The following is a 25,005-nucleotide window of genomic DNA, read 5'->3' on the forward strand; positions in this document are numbered from 1 at the left end:
ACATATCTGTTACTTTCTTATGACAAGGACGTTTCTCCCTAATGATAATCACGCCATAACTGAATCAGTGATCGGTTTGTGAACAGAGCCAATTAACTTGTTTAAAACGTAACCCAGCGTGTGGTCAATTCTTACGTCGTAACATCGATTAATACTTACTATCATCCCGTTCTCTAACTACGGGGAAGTATTCCCAGACTCGAGAAGCAAGGGCATGGCTGTGTTAGGATTTGTTCAGATTGTTCTCACCATCACCATCTCAAACAGCCGCTCCTTAAAGATAGTCACGGTATCACTTTGTCAGTGATTGGTTGGTGCACACAGCCAATTAACATGTTTACAACGCAACCGAGCGTGTAGCCAATACTGGTGTCATACTACCAATTAACACATTGAGCTGTAAATATTCTCCCGTTCACTAACTACAGAGAACTATTCTAGAAACTTGCAGCAGGAGGATGGTTGTGTGGGAATTTGTTCAGCTAGCTCTCACCATCACCATGACTTACAGCTCAGCTTCACAGTCATGCGGCATTCTGACATTTCACCACCATGGAAGTTTGGATGGACAAATGTTCAATGACACCTTCATCACTGAACGAAGTGTTTCTGACAAAGCTGCATGCTTGTGGTGGTGTTTCCATGATCTGCAGTGCAACATGGTACTGCACAATCCAGCGTCTCAACGTTGCCGGTTGTACTATTCATCCGTCATCACTGGGGGTGAACAAGAGGCAGGCTGGCAGTATTATACAGGTAACGAATGCTGTATGTCATTCTGGTTGTATTCTTATAGTAATACATGATCTGTGGGTTTTTTTTCTTTAAAGTTGTACTCATCCCTAATCCTGCTATACCAATAGCACAGAACTGAATCTGGACCACACGAACATGATGGTGCATCGGTCTTTGCAGATATGTAGTTTGGATGAATGACATGGTATTCACTCATATTCTTAGGATCTTTGTTTGATTTTGACACCCGGCTCAGGAATATTCCGGCATACGTGATGTCAGCCTGTAGATATTTGACCACACAATCCAGTGATTGACATTATCAGCATCGGACAACGCAGCTAGGATACAGCGGCGTTAATTCACGTTTACTGGATGTTCCAGTAGAAAGATACCAGCTGAAATTTCACATGTTACAGATTAACTGACCTTACAGAAGTCAAAGGGGGTTATGTTGTTTATTGTTGTTGTTTATTGGTTATGTGTTTATTGTCCGACACATCGATCACTTGATTATCTGGTTTGTTCACATGCTACCAGTAGAGCAGGGCATGCCGTCTCTTTTCGCGAACAGCTGGTCGCACCACTGATTTTCAGTGCTCTATCTATATACATTTTTACTGCTGTTAACGTGGGTGTGTAAGACTGGGTGTTGCCTGGATGTTATATATTTATAACATGTTATATATGCATGGGACAAAACACCTGGCCTCATCAGCCTCATCAGCAACAAGGAATTGAAGTGCGGGGCTCCACAGGGGTCTGCTTTTGGACCCATCTCCTTTTCAATCTACACAAAACCTCTAGGTGGCATTATTCGACAGTACTCGCTCCAGTTCCATAGCTATGCTGATGACAAACGCCATCGGCATTAAATACCAGGAAAGGAATTTCACGGCTAGAGGAACGTGTTTGCAAAATTCATAATTGGATGTCATCAAACGTTCATAAACTCACTAGTGACAAAACTGAACTCATGATGATCGGGACGCCCCACGAACGTAATAAAACTGAACGACACACGCTCTCAGTTGGATTATCTTCCGTAGCACCTTCCAAATCTGGCAGGAAGCTGGGTGTTCAAATGGACAGGTGTATGTGCAGCAAGACTCAAGTTCTAAAGAATCACAGAACCACAAACTTCAAACTTTGTGCCATCTGAAAAATTAGAAGATACCTGAATGCTGATACCACCAAAACTCTTGTGCATGTATATATCACATCCTATCTGGAATACTGCAATACTCTCCTGTCAGGATCTGGAGCCATCACACATCTACAAAGAGTCCAGAACAAAGCATCCAGAGTCATTACCCGTACCAGACAGCATGGGCATATCACAGCTATCCTGAAACTTCTTCGCTGGCTTCCAATCCAGAAACGTGTATTCTTCACAATTCTTACCCTCACCTACTCTGCTCTTCACTGTGAGACAGCCCCGACCTACTCTGCTGTTCGCTGTGAGACAGCCCCGACCCACTCTGCTCTTCACTGTGAGACAGCCCCGACCTACTTGAAGGAACTCCTCACTCCTTCTATTCCGCCACGAAACCGCTGGTCCCCAGTACAGTCACAGCTCCCTGTCCCATTCATTAGATCTCAGCTCGCTGGTCATGCCTTCTCTGTGGCAGCCCCAGCACTGTGGAATAGTGTCCCTTTTGAAGGCAGATCTGCAAACTCAACTGACTCTTTCCGTCAATCCATGAAAACATTTTCTCCAAGACATTTTAACTTCTGTGATGATTCATGTTAGTATTTATGTAATGCACTGCTGAGCAGCTTTCAGTTTGATATCAGGTGCTACAGAAATGCATTATTTTTATCAGTAGTAGTATCGTGATCTGCCTTCATTTGTTGGCATTCTATATCCTGTTTCTATATTGTATTGTCATCAAAAGTTAAAATGTTTTCAATATGGCTGAAATATTGCCGATGTGACTTTAAATCTTAACTCTCTCACTCACTAAAATGTTTTCGATTTAATTACTAGTTTCAAATTTATATCTGTGATAATCTAGTTGTTTTACTGTCCTTGTTTGCATGATTTTAAAATGTACTTTTAATTACTATCAATCAAACTTGATTTAGTCACGATATGACTGAAATGCTGCCGATGTGTTTTAAAATCACTCACTCACGCACGCACTCACTTGCTGAACGTACATAATATTTGGTTGCGTCTGTTTTAATATCTGCCAGTATAACGTACACTCCTTGTTTAAGAAAGTGTTGGCATGAATCTGCATTGATCTGCAGTCAGGTGGTTTCAGTTTGGTTACTAGCGTCTGTAGCCTGGTGTTAATTAAGAAGACTTCATCTCTTATATATGATGATGTACTAGAGCTTTTACTATCTTTGTGCTATTCAGCGTCAAACATATTGTCGTCTAAAGCGCGGAAAACCATTGCATGAACCAGGTATAATAGACCCCTATGCATTCCACTCTCCGTTCAAATACATGAGATAATAATCAATCCAAACCGCTCGGTATAATAAATGGACCAATGCAAATTGGATATGCATGCATGTGTAATTAACGTTTATTGCAACAATGTGGGCTGTCAATTTAAAAATCTTTATCTCCAAAATTAGTCTACACAATGTGTTGATGAGATCGTTAAGATGTTTGGTACCTTCTTAGCTTCGTCAAAAGGTTACAATCTACATCGATTCTGTCTGTACGGTTGTAATAAATGTGTTGATCATCCATCCTCAGAAACTTTGGACATGGTGTACTAAATATGCTTTATCAATTATAGATGCCTTTATTTCACAACTGCCAAGATCTTGTAAGATCAATATACTGCAAACAGCATTCACAACAAAACACACTCGTATAAAAACTGACGCATGTGGTGAACAGTGTTTTTTCGATCCGTGTATTTTGTGCATAAAGGTGTATAACAAACCAGTTATAACGAACCACGGTTATAACGAACTGAAACTAGTGCCCCATCTGAGTTCGTCACAAGCGTAGTGTATCCTATTATCCATTTGCCACATTACATCTACAATGAAAAAAATAATAATTGAAAATGGGGAACTCACTGGAAAACAAACAACAAAGAAATGTGGGATAATTAGCAATTGCATTTTCGACGTATCTAAGTTTACAAATCATACTACTAAGAGTTACTACATAAAAGAGTGGAAATTCCAATTTTAATAAGAGTTCAAATGCACAGGCAGTATTATATAACAGCAGCTATAAAGACAAGCTGTTAGTGTTGGCTAGGAACCCTTGGCGAAAAGTGATGTTCGTGTAACCGGAGATGAGGCAGGAGGCAGGAGCTGGCTCCCATTATATATACAGCAAAGATCTATATTCTGGCATTTTCTACAGACCTTGGAATTTCCACACCAGGCTTGTCTATAAGCCTAGATATAGTAACCAGCAAACCAATGCCCTGCACTGAATATTAACAGAAACAATGTAATACAAATATAACACTGTTCTCAGTGCCACATTCCAGATGTTACCACTTCATGGACGTAAGTCACTGTACAAAAGGGCACTGATTGCTGAGGATATATCTGCCCAATATCCAACAGGTATAGCTTATGTAACTGCAGAAAAACAAAGACTAAATAACTGTTTCAGCATGGTATGCTGTATTGACAGGTCGGAATTGTCAACAAGTACTTCATGATGAGACTGACGTGGAATCTGTGTTGTGTTTAGTTACCTGCAGCGACTTCCGGATCCTGAATGCACTCTCGGTGATCAGGAACCAGACCCACGAGGATGTCAGCTGCTCCAACGGATTCTCCTATCTACCGACAACGTCAGGCAAATGTTTCCATGACAACGTACCATTAGACATAGGACGGTGCATGCAGACCCTCTGGATTGACCCGGCACAGTGACATATGTCTGGAAACTTAACACATTTATGTCCACGTCCTCCAACACATACATCACTTCATGTGTTTCATGTTAACTTACTGTAAATACAACGATGGCCGATAAGAACTTTACCGTAATTTTAAATCAATCTAGTTTTACAAAGACACAAAAGATACAATGATATACGTGTCATAAGGGTTTACTTTACTTCGTTAGGATAAACATAAAGCACTGAAAAAAAGCATACATATTGCTACAGTTCTGCATAACATTTTACACGCCTGTCTTGTTGTTATATAACACACACCTGATCACTGTCTTCTTTACAACAGGTGCGAGTATTCAGGACGTCTCTCCCTGCTTCCCTGTCTAGTTGTTATATAACACACACCTGCTCACTGTCTTCTTTACAACATGTGCGAGTATTCAAGACGTCTCTCCCTGCACCCCTGTCTAGTTGTTATATAACACACACCTGATCACTGTCTTCTTTACAACAGGTGCCAGTATTCAGGACGCCTCTCCCTGCACCCCTGTCTAGTTGTTATATAACACACACCTGCTCACTGTCTTCTTTACATCAGGTGCGAGTATTCAGGACGCCTCTCCCTGCTCCCCTGTCTAGATGTTATGTAACACACACCTGCTCACTGTCTTCTTTACAACAGGTGCGAGTATTCAGGACGCCTCTCCCTGCACCCCTGTCTAGTTGTTATATAACACACACCTGCTCACTGTCTTCTTTACAACAGGTGCCAGTATTCAGGACGCCTCTCCCTGCTCCCCTGTCTAGTTGTTATATAACACACACCTGCTCACTGTCTTCTTTACAACAGGTGCCCACTGTCGAATCGTGGCCGAGGTTTATTGTCATATCCTCTGTAGACGATACGCCGCTACAACTTAACCCCTTTGCAATCTCCAAGGGCATTCATGGTGTCTGTGGGGAAGTGAAGGACGTTACACGGCTTCGAAATGGCTCACTCTTAGTGGAATGTACCCGTAAGCAACAATCTGTCAATTTGTTGAAACTCAAAAACTTTGTGAATAGACCCGTTGTTGTGTCAGTGCACAGAACGTTGAATTCCTGCAGAGGTATAGTCAGAGACAGGGCCCGTTGCCTTTCTGATATGAACGAGGATGACATCGTCAATGAACTAAAAAACCAGGGCGTAACCGCAGTAAAGCGTTTTTCGAAAAAGAAGGATGATGGCACAATTGTCCAGTTGAATACGTACTTGTTTACGTTCTCACTTTCCGCACTACCAAAAAGTATAAAAGCTGGGTACTTTAACATCGGAGTTGAGGTATATGTTCCAACTCCGCTCCGATGTTTCAAATGCCAAAAGTTTGGTCATGGGGCCAGGTTCTGCCGTAACACCACTGTATGTTCCCGTTGTGGTGGTGCACATGAACTCTCTGAGTGCACTAATAGCATCAAGTGTGCTAACTGCAGCGGAGAACACTTGGCCTCATCGAAATCATGCCCCTTCTACGAACGCGAGACTAACACCCAACGGATAAAGCATACTAACAATATTTCTTATGCTGAAGCTAAAAAGCAGGTAACTGTTTCAACCAAATCACCCATTTCATATTCCAGTGCAGTTTCTTCCCATGTCACTACTTTCAGACCTCCCATGACATCAATGTCGTGTCAAACGTCAATATCCTGGGTAAATGAACAGTTAACAATAGATGAGGCAATTCAGACCTCTCAAATGTGCATCGCTAGTGTTTCGACATCGGCATCCCAGACGGAGACTGTCACATCACTGCCTTCAGCAGATCCTGCGTCCGAACCAGAATGTGCCATAAATTCATCACAGCCAAATAAATCATCAAAAAATGAGAAAAAGGAAAAGAAAAAATCGAGAGGAAGGACTAGGTCCCTCCAACATTTGGAGGTGCCTCCCTCTCAGTCGTCCCCTGTAAAGGTTCAAAATCAATTTGAACCTTTGGAGATGGAGGTCAATCCCTCTTTCCCGGTCCCTGGGAGTAGACCTCACTCCAATCCACGTTCTCCAATTGATCCTCCATGATTGGCTCAAATAACATTGTACAGTGGAATTGTAGAGGACTAAGAACTAATTTTAATGATTTACAACTACTAATACAAGATTTCACACCATCAGCATTTTGTTTACAGGAGACGTACCTAAAAAACACAGATCAATTTGATATCCGGCAGTATACTTCATATAACTTCTTTTCTCCTCCGGGACTCCGAGCTACTGAAGGCTCTTCAATTTTGGTGCGACAGGGTGTTATGCCCTGTTCCCCTAAATACAACACTTCAGGCTGTTGCCGTCAGGTTGACTTTACACATTGCCTTTACATTATGCTACCTTTATGTGCCGCCATCTTCCACTCTTCACCAAACTGATCTTCAGGCTCTTTCTGACCAGCTCCCCAAACCGTGTATCATTATGGGTGACTTGAACGGTCATAATCCTCTTTGGGGTAGCTCTGATACAAACAGAAATGGGACAGTACTAGAAGATTTTATTTCAAACAACGATCTGTGTATATTTAATGATAATTCGAAGACATACCTTCATCCTGGCACAGGCACATATTCTTCTCTTGATTTATCACTCACTCACACAGATCTGTTGAATGAATTTGAATGGTCAGTCCATAACGACCTGTGTGGCAGCGACCATTTTCCAACCATTCTTAAAACAATAACTCCTGCTGATGTTGCTCCATCATCAAGATGGAACTTCAACAAAGCAAACTGGCCTTTGTTTGAATTACTCTGTATTGACAAACTAAATCCTGCTCGTTTTATTGATGCTCTTGATTCAGTGCAATTATTCTCTGATGGACTACGCAAAATAGCTGATGAGTGTATTCCTAGGTCCTCTACAAATCCACATATACGTAAACCATGGGTTAATAATGACTGCAAACAGGCTAGAAAGGCACGGAAAAAAGCTGAACACTATTTCCGTCGCCACCCAATGGTGCATAATTTAGATAAATTTAAAATTTTAAACGCTAGAGCACGTCGAACATTTAAGCAAAATAAGCGCCAGTCTTGGCAAAATTACGTTTCGAAACTAAATTCACGGACGCCGATGTCCAAGGTATGGAACATGATTCAGAGAATTAAAGGTTAGGTGAAACACTTGCAAAGCATTCTTCCTCGTCAAACTATGTTCCTAAATTTCAAAAATACAAACAATTGCAAGAAAAGAAGCAAATCAATTTTCATTCAGATAATGGGGAAGACTAAAATGAAATCTTTTCTATCCACGAACTTCATACTGCTCTTGACCAAGCTCACAATACTGCAACAGGAGCTGATAACATTCATTATCAACTCTTGAAACACTTACCTGAATCCTGTTTAGAAACACTATTCAATATTTTTGATGACATTTGGACATCTCGTCAATTTCCTTCATCTTGGCGTGATGCCATTGTTGTACCCATACCTAAACCTTGACGTGATCATACAGATCCCTCAAATTATAGGCCCATTTCCTTGACTAGTTGCGTTTGGAAAACCATGGAGCGCATGGTCAATAACAGATTAACTTGGTACTTAGAGTCCAATAATTTAATCACAGATATCCAATGTGGTTTTCGTAAAAGTCGCAGTACCATTGACCATTTAGTTCGATTGGAGTCATTCGTTAAGAATGCCATTCTTAACAAGCAGCATGCAGTGTCAATATTTTTCGATTTAGAGAAAGCCTATGACACGACATGGAAGCATGGCATTTTACAAGATTTACATGATTTTGGTTTACGAGGCCGTTTGCCTCAGTTTATATCCGAGTTTTTAACTGATAGGCAATTTCAAGTCCGCGTGGGTTCTACCCTGTCTGACCATTATAAGCAGGATCAGGGTGTCCCACATGGTAGTATTTTGTCTGTCACATTGTTTAGTGTTAAGATCAACAGTTTATCCAAGGTCTTAAGTGATTCAATCGATGGGTCACTTTTTGTGGATGATTTTAATATTTCTTGTCGCGGTAAAAGTATGCATACTATTGAACGGCAACTGCAGTTGTGTTTAAACAAAATAGATAAATGGTGTCTTGAAAACGGCTTTAAATTTTCTAAATCCAAAACTAATTGTATCCATTTTTGTAGAAAATATAAACCGCATAAAGACCCTGAACTGTCTCTAAATGGCTCTCCCATCAAAGTCGTTAAGGAAGCCAAGTTTTTGGGTTTAATTTTTGACTCGCATCTAACTTTTCTTCCCCATATCAAGTCCCTAAAAACTAAATGCTTGAAGGCACTTGACTTGTTGAAAGTCGTTTCCAATTCTAAGTGGGGAGGGGATCAAGCTACCCTCCTACAATTATATCGATCATTGGTACGTTCCAAACTTGATTATGGCTCCATCGTGTATGGTGGAGCCTGCAACAGTAATCTAAAACTTTTAGATTCTGTCCACCACCAAGGTCTAAGACAATGTCTTGGTTCCTTTAGAACTTCACCTGTTGACAGCCTCTACGTCGAGGCTGATGAGCCATCTCTTACACAACGCCGTATAAAATTAACTTTACAGTATATTACAAAACTTTATTCCAATGAGTCAAACCCTGCATATAACTGTGTCTTTAATCCCCTATATGAAGATCTGTATAACAAAAAGCCTTCTCTTGTTCCGCCTCTTGGTATAAGAGTGAAACCTTTCCTTTCTGCTGCTGGCATTGAGCTAGAACATATAGCTCCTTCCCGTCTTCTTTCTTCTCCTCCCTGGCATTTGGTTAAGCCACAGGTTGACCTAACTCTGACAAAGTTTAAAAAATCAGAAACAAATGAATTACAATATAAACAAGAGTATAATCAATTAAAAAGTACATATAATACATATAAATCCTTATTTACAGATCGGTCCAAGGACGGTGGCGCAGTGGCATGTGCCACTGTCATTGGATCCAGAACAATATCTTCTCGAATACCAGATAACAGCTCTATATTTACAGCAGAAGCAAAAGCCATCTTAACAGCTCTCGAATATATTCAAAGGCATCCTAAACATAAACAATATATAATCTTTTCTGACTCTCTATCTTGCCTTCAGGCGATTAAAAATATCTCTTGCAAACATCCACTTTTAATTGAAATAATTGAATTATATAATGATCTTGCTACTGGCCAATGCGACATCGTCTTTTGTTGGTTACCCAGCCACGTTGGCATTTCTGGGAACACAATGGCCGATCTTGCCGCCAAGGCAGCACTCAACAAATCTGTGACACCACTTCTTATTCCATACTCTTGTCGCCGACAGCCTTCTATTTCCCTTTTATTTCACCAGAGGGCTGCTTCTCCACTGGCTATATGTAGAGAGTTGTACGTGCCACCCGTATTTGGCTAACCCGCCAAATCTCGTGCGTTTCATGCCTGTGACGTGTGACACTTTCATGTCACCATCCGACCATGTCGGACGCATACAACATCTTTCTCATGTTGTTCATATTTCACAGGTAAGCACCCTCTCTACATATATTCTTTCTACATCTATATCATTGCTAGTATACATATTATTATCATGAACATAGTAATAACATATATCTTAAGTTAGTAATTAATCGCGACCGCGTAATGTAAACTTTCTCTCGCGTGGATCACTTACTAACTTAAAGCACTAGCATTGCATGTAAGACAGTGTGTGAATGATCAATAATTATGATTTTATATCTACAGTATACTAAATCATCAGTTGTATATAATTTTGACTGATCGCTAATGCGTGACGTCACATCAATTGTAAATATCCCGGACGAAACGCTTATGCGTGACGTCATATATATTTTATCAATTATACAATTATAGCATAACTATTATATACCAATCTTATATCTATAATTGTATTGTTTATTGCCGATGTATTCATATAAGATATGGACACTTTCATGTCACCATCCGACCATGTCGGACGCATACAACATCTTTCTCATGTTGTTCATATTTCACAGGCAATAAACTGGTGCATATCTTAAGCGACGTTCCCCGTCTCATCAATTATTGTCCTTGGGACATCTCAAGACCAGAACCCGCGACAATTGGCGCCCGAACAGGGACGGGGTTCATCATAACATCGCCGTCAACCAGTGCCAACGAACCAAGAACAACCCCACGATATCATCACGACACCGTCACGGTACAGCTCACCTGGACGTCATCTTCAAGGATCGTAATATACGTGAGATTTGCGCTCAGTGATTTCGTGTGTGTATATATCAACTTCTATTTGACTGTGATAAGACACTTTACATCTTATATATTCTACACCTTATCTGTGATATTCATATATACATGTGACACTCTAAACAAGACTGTGATAACGTGTGATATCTGTGATCATCAGTGAGACATTCAGCTGCTAAAGTGCATTTTATATGTGACATTCCATCTATATCCATGAATTTGCTATATTCATAGCATTGATATCTGCATTGATTTCATGGATCAGTTGTATTCATACTATTGACATTTGTCTACATGCCATAATATTGCATGAATGCATTGAATTTCGCATAACTGTGCAATATTTACATAACTTGACTTCATCATATTAGTTAGATTAGTTTAATTAGTTAGATTAGTTAGATAAGTTAGATTAGTTTAATTAGTTAGACTAGTTGAATTAGTTAGATTAGTGTAATTAGTTAGATTAGTTTAGTTAGATTAATTTAGATTAGTTTAGACAAGTTTAGTTATATTTATAAATAATCAAGCTACCTATATTGTCTGTAAAAACGACAATGCATACTTAAGTATTATATTAGTGTGTTGACTTAGTGCAATAGTTGATTGTTTACATTTTATGTTTGCTTGTGTGTATGCCTCAGTCATTTTCATTTGCACTAATTATACAGCCATGCACTCGCGTTAACATTTCCGCGTCCGCCTCCGCCTCCGCGTCTGCGTCCGCGTTTGTTAATCTTATAAACTGTTAGGATAATATACTTAGGGTCTTTTCCATTTTCCCTATCCTATACTGCTTCCCTCGCCCTATCCTGTAGGCGATTGCCTCCCTTTGCTTCGTATCAACTGGCGTTGTGTTTCTTTCTCATGGTGTTGTTTGCTTTTTGCCTTTGGTAAGTTTGTTGCTGTTGAGTGCTCAAGTTTGCATTTGCACACGTGTGCTAGTTTTATACTCTCTGCATACCCTTAGCATTTATTACCGTAGTAACTCTTAGAGTTGCGCTTGCGTTTAGCTCTTGCTTCACACCTTGGTATACCACGCACAGTATCATTCACAGGCAATAAACTGGTGCATATCTTAAGCGACGTTCCCCGTCTCATCAATTATTGTCCTTGGGACATCTCAAGACCAGAACCCGCGACACTCTGATTACAAAGCTGCTATTAGATCTTATATCCGTAATCTGATGCAAAAGAAGTGGGACACCCAAGTAGGTATCAATAAATTACATGCAATAAAACCCTATATCGGTTACACCTACTCGGGCTGTCAGTCCAGATTTGAAGAGGTCATCATACGACGATGTCGTATTGGCCACACAAGATATACGCATGAGTACCTATTAAAAGGTGAGGACCCTCCGTTTTGTACCCCTTGTGATGAAAGAATCACGGTCAAGCATGTCTTGTTTGACTGTGTTGAGTATTCCATCACAAGGGATAAATATTTTCAATCACGAACTATGAAGGATCTTTTAAATAGTATCAGTTATCATTTAATTATTGAATTTTTAAAAGAATTAGATTTGTTAACAGATTTGTAAATAGCTAAATATTTTATGATTGGATGTTCGAATTAGTACCCCAGATTGTTAGTGGCTGTATCCTCGAGGCGGGTTAAAGTACTGTAAAATTATTGTCCTCCCGAGGGGGTACGTAAGTCCCAAAACATTCAAATTAAATTTCAACTTTCCGTTTTTTAATCGTAGAATATGTGTAATTTTAACGTATCGCTAGATTTATCTCAATTGCTAACAGCTGAGGGGATGATGTAAATCCAGCTAGGGTCCATGCAGGAAGCAAATGTACTGTAAGTCCCCATGGTCTGTAGTATGGTGATCTACCTTCAGTTGTTGGCGATCTATATAAAGCCCGTTTTTATATTGTATTGTCATTTAAAATTAACATATTTTAGTTTAATTGCTAGTTTTACATACATCTCTGTGATATTCTAGTTGTTTTACTGCCCTTCGTTGGCGGGTTTTTTATATTATACACATATTCCATTTCAACCTCAAATGTTCTCGTCACGATATGGCTGAAATATTGCCGATGTGACGTTAAATAATGACTCACTCACTCACTCACTTACAACAGGTGCGAGTATTCAGGACGCCTCTCCCTGCACCCCTGTCTAGTTGTTATATAACACACATCCGCTCGGTGTCTGCTTTACAACAGGTGCCAGTATTCAGGACGCCTCTCCCTGCTCCCCTGTCTAGTTGTTATATAACACACATCCGCTCGGTGTCTGCTTTACAACAGGTGCCAGTATTCAGGACGTCTCTCCCTGCACCCCTGTCTAGTTGTTATATAACACACATCCGCTCGGTGTCTGCTTTACAACAGGTGCCAGTATTCAGGACGCCTCTCCCTGCTCCCCTGTCTAGTTGTTATATAACACACATCCGCTCGGTGTCTGCTTTACAACAGGTGCCAGTATTCAGGACGTCTCTCCCTGCACCCCTGTCTAGTTGTTATATAACACACACCTGCTCGCTGTCTGCTTTACAACAGGTGCGAGTATTCAGGACGTCTCTCCCTGCTCCCCTGTCTAGTTGTTATATAACACACACCTGCTCGCTGTCTTCTTTGCAACAGGTGCGAGTATTCAGGACACCTCTCCCTGCTCCCCTGTCAAGTGGTGCGGAGATAATCGTGGGGGCAGCCGCAGATGGGATCAACTTGTAGGTATATCGCTGAAACGAAACTTACTCACTTACTTACTCAACATATAGGTGTTTGTGAAGGTCACAATAACCAGCATTTTGAATTGATGTGTTGTTTACGGTATGTCGAACTTTCGGAGCATGACGCGTTTAGAAACTGACATGATTTTGCGAGAAGACAGACACAGCTCTGACTGATGTATGTTTAAAACCGGAAAATGTCAAGCATTTAAAGGCAATTTGTTTGTAATCGAGAGGGGGCGTATGGGCAATGATTCATGATCAGGCACGAAATATTTGGACTTTAGCAACTCATGCTTGTCGAGCAACTTAGTTGATGATTGTTATCGTATCACAAATACAACCGCTGATGCTCATGATGATCACTGAATACAAACTGATTACCAGCTAATACCTCATCTAAGAGAAATACAAATAACAGACAACGTTTGTGTCGTGGTGTTATATCTGGTGAATACAATCATCTTCTTCAGCCCTTCAATATATCTGTTAGCAAGGGATGAGAGTAAAGTGGTCTTTCTTCTGACTGCTGGTTGGCCGCCCTATACCGTCATCTACAATACTGCTGGGGCGTCCTTAACATGGGGAGCTGAAGTGAGGTCTTCCAACCCCATGCTCACTCCACACGTGACGTCAGTCCTCTACATCAAGATGACAGAGACTCAGTTCCTGGTAGGTCCTGGCAGGATGTGTGCAAATAAACACGTGCAAATGAGGTCTGCTGCAGCATCCATTTAGGTGTTTATTCAGTGAGGAATATTCAATATAGACTGTCTCTGCAAAAGTATACCGAGTCATGACTATCTTCAGAAACAAATTCCGTTTGGTGTAACGGGGAAAATACACGTGAGCATTCTATGAATGGATCACTGAAATCAGTGTTGACACCAGGTGTTCGTGAAAAGGTTAAGCCTGTCCCGCCTTACCATTAGCAACCGCCATTTACACTATATTCCTGAATATATAACCATTTAGCCTGACGTTGCACAGCAATACTGTAAATAACCCAAAAGATGGATGAACCGGAAAATGCAGTCAGATAATCTATAATTACGACCACGGTGTAAAGTATAGAAACTCTGACGTTTATGAACAAAATGTTTGGAAAATAAATTTGTTTTACAACATATCGAGCATCAGTCTTTTGCAGTTGACTCAGCATTCTTATGTATGTTACTGAATGTAAAACGGATCTCGGGGACTTCAAGGAACCTGCAGAAATATCGACCGAGTCGACTAATCAACAATATTATAGTGGCGGGCACTCTGAACCTTTATCATGAACCACTATGTTACCAGAGCGGTGTATGACTGCTTAGGTTGGGTGGTTGAGTCTTGAAAATATGGAATTGTTCAACGGTCCTGTTAAAACAGTTTGTGTGCTGAGTGACTAAGACAGCTTTTACGCCGCTCTTAGTAATATTCAAGCAACAGCATTGGATACCAAAAATGGGCTTTACATATTGTACCCACGAACAAAATGGATCTTCAGTGTGAAGAGCGAAGGCTTTAACCACTGCGCTACCCAACCTTTCTTTTTTGATGCTGAGAAAATATCAAAGATGTAGCAGGTGTTCAATTATATATATATTTGGCCCTAATGTACAGTTGACGGGTCACTTTAATGAAACTGAATTGGTTCGTGTCTATTTCAGATATCCGACGATGACGACAGTCTGTTCACAGTTGACTTCACAGTCATAAAACGAGTGCAGATCAAATATCCATAAGTTAAAAATACACACAAAAATACTATACTCAGCATAACTGATAACTTGACATTTATGAATTTCGACATTTTGTTTTTCTGTTTAATCAAATATATTTACAAGTATTTTAAACAGCAGTAAACAGTGTGAATGCTTTAATTTCTTGAATGGCTGTCGCGTAGTCCCGACCTCAATCCAATCGAACACATCTGAAAAGAGCTAGGTCGACGTGTTCGTCAGCAAATGAATATCACTACAGACATCTTCAAGGTCACCTTGTTGATCATTGGCGGCGTCTTCATCTGGGTGTGTTTACTAACGTTCTAAGATCCACGAGGAGACGTTGTGAGGCTGTAAGAGACGCTAGAGGAGGCCATAACCCTTACTGAAGATCTCAGTCGAATGGTTCTCCACGCTGCGAACTTCCTTTTGGGGGGTTCCTTGACATCATAAACGTTGTAAAATCCATGAGGAGACGTTGTGAGGCTGTAAGAGACGCTAGAGGAGGCCACAACCCTTACTGAAGACCTCAGTCGAATTGTTCTCCACGCAGTGAACTTCCTTTTGGAGGGTACATTGACATCATGAACGTTGTCGTTGTTAAAGGGTTTCGGCCAGACATGTATTTTGTTTTCCTTTGATGTCAACATATTCTAGGCACAGCATAAAGCTACAATTATTGTCTTAAACCTAATATTAAAAACCTAGTCCAATAAATGCCGAGTGTCAAGTTTTCAGTTTTGCTCAGTAATCTTGATCTTATTTTTAAAATGGAAACTCCTCTCCCCCCACCACGCCCCGCAAGTTACTTCACCGACATAAAATATGTCAATAAAAATATATATGATAACTTACATTCTAGAAGAAATATTGGTCAAACTTAAAACTCGGAATGGATTACGCGTTTATATAGGTTATCACGCGAGTGTGTTTTGGGATGGTTAATATCCTGCATTAGGAATAATCATTGTATTTAGCGAGCCTTGGCATGAATTTTCTGGGATCAAAGCACTGACAGTACCGCAACCACGGCCGTCAATCTGGACACGACCGCCGACCCTTGACGCCATGTTTGTTTACACTGTGAAAGTAGTCCCTGAAATTTGCATATGACCTCTCTAATTTGCATCGATATCTGTAGATGACCCCAACGGATACCGAAAATATCCGTTGGCTTTATCCTGCCGAGAACACTATCCATTGTATGATAAATCAAACTATCTGCCATGTTAGAAAGTGATAGATTTCGTTTAATAACTCATCCTTAATCGAAATGGTCACTTTCTGATATTTGCTACATTTCCGAAAAACATTAATTTAGATTAAACACAGAAGTAAACCAAATACCAAATTTATGAACGTTTATTTTATGTTCTGTTAGCCTTTAACAAACATTCCCTTAAAAGAAAAAAGTACTGCGTGAGTTAAAACTTAAACTCACACTGGGTTTATTTCAGCCATATTGTCTTGTCAGGATTATCAAATATTGGCTTGAGATTTTGAGAAGTAAACCAGATAAATATATAGTTTTGAAATGTAATTCATTTCTGAACAGTTCACATGAGAACTCTGATGAGAACCCCGATGTTAAAGTTTATTGAGAGATACGCTCTTCAGATTTGGTTTTGACTATATTTGGGTTGCCCAATATGTTCCTGAAAGTTGTGATTTTGTGAGAGAATTGACACAAAGTGCTAACCACCAGGAAGTGAAACGTAACGTTGGGTCTTGTGTAGGACTGACTGCAGTGAACTGTGTCCTACCAGGAAGTGATACGTAACGTTGGGTCTTGTGTAGGACTGACCGCAGTGAAATGTGTCCCACCAGGAAGTGATACGTAACGTTGGGTCTTGTGTAGGACTGACTGCAGTGAACTGTGTCCCACCAGGAAGTGAAACGTAACGTTGGGTCTTGTGTAGGACTGACCGCAGTGAACTGTGTCCCACCAGGAAGTGATACGTAACGTATACGTAGGGTCTTGTGTAGGACTGACCGCAGTGAACTGTGTCCCACCAAGAAGTGATATGTAACGTGGGGTCTTGTGTAGGACTGGCCGCAGGGAACTGTATCCCACCAGGAAGTGAAACGTAACGTTGGGTCTTGGGTAGGACTGACCGCAGTGAACTGTGTCCCACCAGGAAGTGATATGTAAGGTAGGGTATTGTATAGGACTGACCACAGTGAAGTGTGATCAACCAGGAAGTGATATGTCAGGTAGGGTCTTGGGTAGGACTGACCACAGTGAAGTGTGACCGTAACATAGGATCTTGGATTGGACTGAGCACAGTGCTCCACATTTGGAGCTACCATTCTACACTGACGTTTCTGCAATGCAAACAAACTACAATAAAACGCTAAGTCAATTTTCCACGCTGTTTATTAAAGCATCTTAGTAGCAATGTGCATAAAAATGGCAAAGAGGCGACAGTAAAATATCACTGCAATTTACAACAAAACATATAAAAATACAGTTCTGATTGGAAAATACTATCTTGTACGTGAATATCAGTGAACATCACACTTAGATTAGTAGAGTATGTTTTTGTTCATTAAGTACACAATCCCATTCACACAGGGACTATGATGCCGCTCCATGTCGAGATCGCGTTATGAAACAGGTAACTCCCGTCTGTATAAGAATGTGGACCATGTGTGAAAAATATCAATTTTCTGTGTGTGTTTTTTTTATCATTTTCTCCGAAACAGCTCGCATAACGAGGTTCCACAAACTGTTCCGGAATCTGTTTGAAACATCCTGCATACATGTACAGTTCACTAGAAGGCACATTTAGATGTTGGTGTTTCTGTTTTCTAATACTTCGCTGGGAATGTTAACAAACTTCTGAAAGCAGCAACTGACACTAAACTGACTTCTTCTTATACACACATTTTTTCTCCTGCATAGAAATGAAAACTAATGCTTCCATCAATGACTCTTATCGGTCAACAACAACAACAACAACATGTTCATCAAACAAAAAAAGTGTAAGCCACTTGAAGAAGTGTGATCACATACTAGACGCGGTAGGTGTACAGTGAAATACAAACCTGCATACACATATTGCTCAATGGACGGCACAGATGATGTTTGTTGTGGTTTTCAAATACGTTTATCACTGGATAAGGAAACAAAATTCAGAAAGCACCAAATATATACCTGTCAGGAATAAAACTATAATTGACCTGATCATGGGCATTTTATACACAAATATCATCTCCTGCATAAAAAACACAACTGATCCTAAATACCTTTCATCAATGATTCTTACTCTTCACCAATATAAAGACAGTAACGACCTGTAATTTAGTTTTGACCAGGAAGTGAGTTATATTTGATGATGATCCTGACAAACTGTAACGTTTGTTATTGCTGTCTTCCCAAAGCACATCTTTAATAGAACGCATTTGGGAGAATTTGGGAAAATGCCAGTTTATACCGAGAACTTCTTCAAACAAAATAAAAATGTACAATATTTCATGACATTCGTAGCAAATGTGTCTGTATAATTACAAAAGAGTGACAACATTATTTTTGCATTGCACTAAGCAAACACTGACAATCAGATTCAGACCTCTGGGACAAAACAGTTATCTGATAATCAGTGCGTTCAAGCATGGGAAAATTTCAGCTGAACTGGTCCTCAGAATATGAACAAACTAAAGTACCCGGAAGTCGGAAAAACGGAGTCGGCCAAAGGAAAAACTTTCAGCCATTTGATCTGGGCACCAGTCATGTTAAAAGTCAGATTAATCAGTTTGACTATGTGGGCGTCGCGATTTTAAAGTTTTTAATAAGAGACCCTTATCCAAGGTGAAACATTTTGATCTTTCAACATTCAGGAGAAATAGCATGATGCTGCATTTGGTATCACCTTCTGTTTCCTGTCACAGCTATCTTGTCTCTTGGCACACAGATGTAATCATTTGCAGTAATTATGTGACATGGATATCATAGGAACTCTTCCACAAAATACATCCCTTAAATGCTGACACTCAGAACATTGGTATATTAAAAATTAATTATTTGACAAAAACACATACCTTTGATCTGATAAAGACGTAATTTTGAATCCTTAACACAATGTGTAATTCGTACAGACGAAAAGTATTGACGTCTACCGAAGTATGCTTAACTGATTCACAACTGGGAAACATACAGCATATATATGTTTAACTCCTGCATGAAAATATACCAATACATACAAACCAGGAAAGTAAAAACAACATTACACCATAGCGACTACAACAGTTCTCTTCTGTCCATTATGATACAACATTCAATGTCCACTATATTAATTACCTATATTCAGTGAATAATATTTATGTGCACACATTATGCACAAAACACTCATTGCAGCCTCTTCAAAGTAGATTGATGATATCTTCTCTGGCATTTGATGAGTCAAGTCTTTTTCAGCTGTAGACCTTCATGCTACGTATTTGTCTCATTTATCAAAGATTTCTTCAGCTGTAGACCTTCAAGCTAAGTACTTGCCTCCTTTATCAATGATTTATTCAGCTGTAGACCTTTAAGCTACGCATTTGTCTCATTTATCAATGATTTATTCAGCTGTGGACCTTCAAGCTAAGTACTTCCCTCCTTTATCAATGATTTCTTCAACTGTAGACCTTTAGGCTACGCATTCGTCTCCCTTATCAATGATTTCTTCAGCTGTAGACCTTTAAGCTCCGTATTTGTCTCCTTTATCAAAAATTTCTTCAGCTGTAGACCTTCAAGCTACGTATTTGTCTCCTTTATCAATGATTTGTTCAACTGTAGACCTTCACGCTAAGTACTTGTCTCCCTAATCAATGATTTCTTCAGCTGTAGACCTTCAAGCTACGTATTTGTCTCCCTTATCAATGATTTCTTCAACTGTAGACCTTCAAGCTAAGTACTTGTCTCCTTTATCAATGATTTCTTGAACTGTAGTCCTTCAAGCTACGCATTTGTCTCCTTTATCAATGATTTCTTCAACTGTAGACCTTCAAGCTACGTATTTGCCTCCTTTATCAATGATTTCTTCAGCTGTAGACCTTAAAGCTACGTATTTGTGTCCTCTAGCACGGACGTCGTTAAATGTAGGCCTTCAAGTCAAAACACTTCTCCCTTCAGAGGGGACTTTCTAACTGTTGCCCTTCAAGCTAAATACTTGCCTCCTGTACTACAGGCTCCTTCAACTGTAGTCCTTCAAGGTAAGTTCTTGTTCCGCTTATCAAAGACGTCTGTAACTGCAGACTTCGAGTTAAGTACAAGCCCCTTTACCGACTTTATCGGTATAATCAATGGTGTCATTTTCTTGATTTATTTTACCATTTTTGTATCTCTAGCTCCCGAGTTTAAGCTGTGTCTGGCTTGTACATATTCAGATTGTAAACGTCAGACCTCAGTATTGACCTCACCAAGTGATCCAATGGCTTGACATTCCTCTCTGACGCTCCACCTGATATAAGTGTTTCTATGATTTGTCTGCAGTTCACTTTATAGGCAATGTTCAAGGCGTCATCCCCTGTACTGTCAACCAGTGTCAGAATAGCGCCTCTACTTCTCAGGTAGTCAAACACTGCAACTTTACCATGTAACACTGATGTCACGATGCATGTTAAACCACCTTTGTCTTGAGTGTCTATATTGAACTTGTCTGAGATATGCTTCACAATGTCAAGGTGACCGAATTTGCACGCAAGATGTAGAAGAGTGAGTCCATCCTTGTCCACCAGAGTATGGTCAGCATTCCGGGACATCAGGAACTTCATCATACTCATATGGCCTCCAACAACAGCTCTCATTAGAGGCGTGCAACCATTCTTACCCCTTGTGTTGATGCCAAAGCTGCCAATGACCTTCCTAACAATGGCTTTGTTCCCACCTTGACAAGCTGCGTGAAGAACATTATCATTCTGTGGAGTAGTCAAAGATGGAATACCACCAGTTGTTACAATCAAGTCATAAGCCTCCATCTTTCCACTGAGAGCTGCCATCATTATTGGCGTCCATCCATCTTCTCCCGGACTGTTGATGTCAAACAGAGGCAGGAGATACTTTATGATGGACGTGTTTCCTCCCTGACAAGCAAGATGTAGTAAATTGTTCCTGGAGAGATCCAGCAGCTCCATCTCAACGCTTTGTGACACAAGGAGACTGAACACATCCCTCTGTCCTGCCCAGGCTGCATGCATAACTGGTGTGCAGCCATTCCGTCCTTTAGCATTAATGTCCAGAACCTTCAGAAGATTCCTCACAATGACTGTGTCTCCGCCAAGACATGCAAAATGTAGAACGTTATCATTGTAGTCATCGGTTAGATTCAGCTCAGCATCCTTTGACACCAGCAGACGAAAAACATTAGTTTTGCCTGCCAAAGCTGCCTCCATTAAAGCTGTCCTATTGTTGAATCCCCGGTGATTGATATCACTCTGCTGTAGGAGGTATTCTACAATTGAAGTGTTTCCACCACGACAAGCCAAGTGAAATATGGGTGAATTGTAATCATCCTTAAGTGACATGTCTGTTAACGTAGAGACAAGGTCAAACACGTTCTTCACTCCATTCAGGGCTGCGTACATAACAGCTGTCCTGCCATCTTGTCCACGAGTGTGGATGCCACCTGGAAACAGATGCACTATGATAGACCTGTTTCCTCCTTGACAGGCGAGATGAAGCATGTTGTTACCATGGTCGTCAGTTAGAGTGAGATCTGCTTGCTGTGACACAAGCACGTTGAATAGATGTCTGTTTCCTAACGAGGCTGCTATCATCGCTGGTGTCAAACCCTTCTTTCCCCTGGTATTGATGTCAAGCTTTTGAAGAACACACTGAACGATCGTCGTCTCGCCTCCCTTACATGCTAAGTGAAGGACACTGTCTCTGTAGTCATCAATCACTTTCAGATCGGCGTTCTCTGAGACCAGAAAATTAAAAACATTTTTGTTTCTGGCAGAAGCTGCCTTCATGATTGCTGTTCTCCCACTGTCTGCCAAACTGTTGATGTCAACATTTGGATGTAGTTGTTCCACTATTGACTTATTTCCACCAAAACAAGCTAAATGAAACACAGAATTGTTGTGGTCATCTTTCAGCGAAGTATCAGCTCCCTTTGAGACAAGCAGATCAAACACGCTCTTCACTCCGTTTTCAGCTGCGTACATCACAGGCGTCCTGCCATCCTGTCCACGGCTGTTGATGTCAAACAGTGGTAGCAGATGCTCTGTGATCGACATGTTTCCTCCCTGACATGCGAGGTGAAGCATGTTGTTACCGTGGTCGTCTTTCAGAGTGAGATCCACTTCTTTTGAAACAAGCAAGTTGAAAACATCTGACTTTCCAAATCGAGCTGCTACGATAACTGGTGACCAGCCATTCGTTCCCCTCGCATTGAGGTCAGCTGTTGTCAGCAAATGTTCAAGAATGGCTACATTCCCGCCCTCACATGCAAAATGTAAGACGGTGTTATTGAAGTGGTCAGTCAGTTCCAGATCCACTTTTTGTGACACAAGAAAATCAAAAACACGAATGTGCCCTGACTCAGCAGCTTTCATAATTGCAGTTCTCCCGAGATAATCCGAACTATTGACTTTAGATTTTGGCAGTAGACATTTCACAATGGATAGGCTCCCACCTACACATGCTAAGTGAAATACAGAGTTGTTGTAGTCATCCTTCAAGGATACGTCAGCCCCCTGTGACACAAGCAGGTCAAACACGTCCTTCGCTCCACTGGCAGCTGCATACATAACTGGCGTCCATCCTTTATTCCCACGGGTGTCGATGCCAAACACTGTCAGTAGATGTTTCACAATGGAGACATGTCCACCATGACATGCCAGGTGAAGGATATTGTTGTTGTAGTCGTCTTTCAAGTAAAGATTAGTCTTTGCTTTGTCCAGCTGGTCAAATGCATGTTTTGATCCATTGATAGCTGCCTTCATTAGAGGTGTCCAACCGTGATTTCCTTGAATATCAGCGTCAATCTTTGTCAGTAGAATGTCGGGTATGTCATCAAGGAGGCAGGCTAAATGAAGGAGACTGTTGTTATTATCGTCAGTCAATGCCGTGTCTGCATTCTGTGACACGAGGAGGTCGAACACATCCATCCTCCCTGACAATAGAGCACACATCACAGGCGTCATGCCGTTATTCCCTTGACAATATTTGTCTGTTGATGGCAACAACGAATTAACAATGGTTTTATTGGCATACATACATGCCAGATGAAGAACAGTGTTGTTATTGCTATCCCGTAAGGTTAAGTCACGTTTGCCTTGTTTGACTAGATAATCAAAGATATCATTCTTGCCCGCGACTGTTGCATGCATAATTGGTGTCCAGCCATTCACTCCTCGACTGTTGATATGACAAGTGTTACTTTTCTTCAGCTTTTTTTCAACATATTGGAGAAGTGAAATGCTTCCATATTGACAAGCCAAATGGAACAGGTTATTGTTCATGGCATCACACAGTCTGATATCAGCTTTATGAACCACTAGAATTTTCAAACTATCCATCTGTCCACCAGCAACTGCAAACATAACTGGCGTCCAACCATTCACAGCACGTCTGTTGACGTCACAATGGTGGAGGAGTCGGTCTATGATGTCGTTGTTCCCGAGGAAACAGGCATAATGGAGAATGCAGTGCTTTGTTTCATGAGACTTGGTTCCGTCATATGGAAACATTTGATGCACTTTGTCTGCAACTTCCTTCCTTTTCCAGATGGGATGCTTGATGTAGTTAGTGAACGTGCCATCAGCAACAGCTTCAGCCAGTCTGGTGGTGATGGCGTCACTGTGAGCACCTGGGAAATAAATGACAGTCTGTTCTGCTGGAGCGGTGTCATGCTGCTGGTCACGTACATGGTCACAGATGAACTTTAAACTACAGTTATGGAGGAACAGCTCTGGTTTAGTATCCAATATGGCAGACATACACATGTCTTGTATTAGAGGATGGGAACATGAGACAAGGTCTAAAACATCCTTCAGGTGTGTGTCTTGTACTTTGTTGTCAGATCCAGTGTGGTGTGTTCTTGTATTCTGTTCACCTCCACATAGTGACCTCAACAGTAACTTTACTGACAGATCGTCCAGGTGATTTATGTTCTTATGCAGTTCCTGTTTTAGATGGAATTCAGGCATTTCCAAAAACGATTCTTTGTGTTTTTGGAAGGGAGCATATCTTGAGAAAAGCTTGCATGCAAGAGGAAACCCAGTTCTATTTTCGTATGCTATGATTATGTTCACGTTGACCTCAGTTTTACAGTCGGAATGATCTTTATGTTTCAACCATATGGCCTTCTTCTCTTCACCTGTCTTCCAGTTGGTCAGGTCTACTACTGAAGAGTTTTGGAACAATATAGGTTCTTTGAGTTTTGGCCTTGCTTGTTCAAGGTTGTTGGAATCTGTGGTAAATATAAAATACAAGTTCAGACGATCTTTTCTTCTTTGTTCCGTTCCTGGTGTCTGCTGCAGGATGTTGTATCTTCTTTCCAACTTGGTTTTCCAGGGTTCAAGATGTCCATGGAGCTCATACAGAACTTGTCTCAGGCGATGTACGTCCATTGATGGCCCAACGTTCTGAAATATGTCATCGAATATGACACAGATGTCTTTGTCCTTTGACAGAATATCAGACAACTGGAAAGTACCAACGTCCTCAACCAGTACCAGCTCATACCCCTGTCTCCTGAATTCAGCTCCCAGCATCAGGGCCATGGATGTTTTACCTGCTCCCGGGGCACCAGTTATTGTCACGTGGCCAAGTGTTTCCAGTTTGTCTTTAACCTCCCGGTAACCCTCAGTTTCCACGAACAGGTCACTGATGTCTTTCTCCCTGGACGGCTGATCT

At 40.8% G+C, this 25,005-nt stretch overlaps 2 protein-coding genes across 12 annotated transcripts in view; one reads left to right on the forward strand and one right to left on the reverse strand.

Moving 5' to 3' along the window:
* LOC124276868 lies at positions 1-4,602 on the forward strand. Its single transcript, XM_046712538.1, has 2 exons — positions 1-756; positions 4,418-4,602. The coding sequence occupies exons 1-2, from the start codon at positions 459-461 to the stop codon at positions 4,600-4,602; spliced, it is 483 nt and encodes a 160-aa protein (XP_046568494.1). The 5' UTR covers positions 1-458.
* Positions 4,603-17,985: 13,383 nt separating this feature from the next.
* The window catches only part of LOC124276724 (serine/threonine-protein phosphatase 6 regulatory ankyrin repeat subunit B-like), a 240,462-nt gene continuing 233,442 nt past the window's right edge, over positions 17,986-25,005 (reverse strand). For 5 of the 11 annotated variants that reach the window (XM_046712404.1, XM_046712398.1, XM_046712368.1 and 2 more), the window contains one exon: positions 19,970-25,003. In XM_046712404.1, the coding sequence (XP_046568360.1) occupies positions 20,502-25,003 (4,502 nt within the window). In that variant the 3' untranslated portion in view covers positions 19,970-20,501. Of the gene's footprint in view, positions 19,791-19,839; positions 25,004-25,005 lie in introns of those variants that run through there. The other 6 variants (XR_006898640.1, XR_006898637.1, XR_006898641.1 and 3 more) reach the window with 6 other exon arrangements.

The sequence above is a fragment of the Haliotis rubra genome, unplaced genomic scaffold (assembly GCF_003918875.1).
Source record: "Haliotis rubra isolate DU_JTF1 unplaced genomic scaffold, ASM391887v1 Scf1053, whole genome shotgun sequence".
NCBI classification, from domain to species: Eukaryota; Metazoa; Mollusca; class Gastropoda; order Lepetellida; family Haliotidae; genus Haliotis; species Haliotis rubra.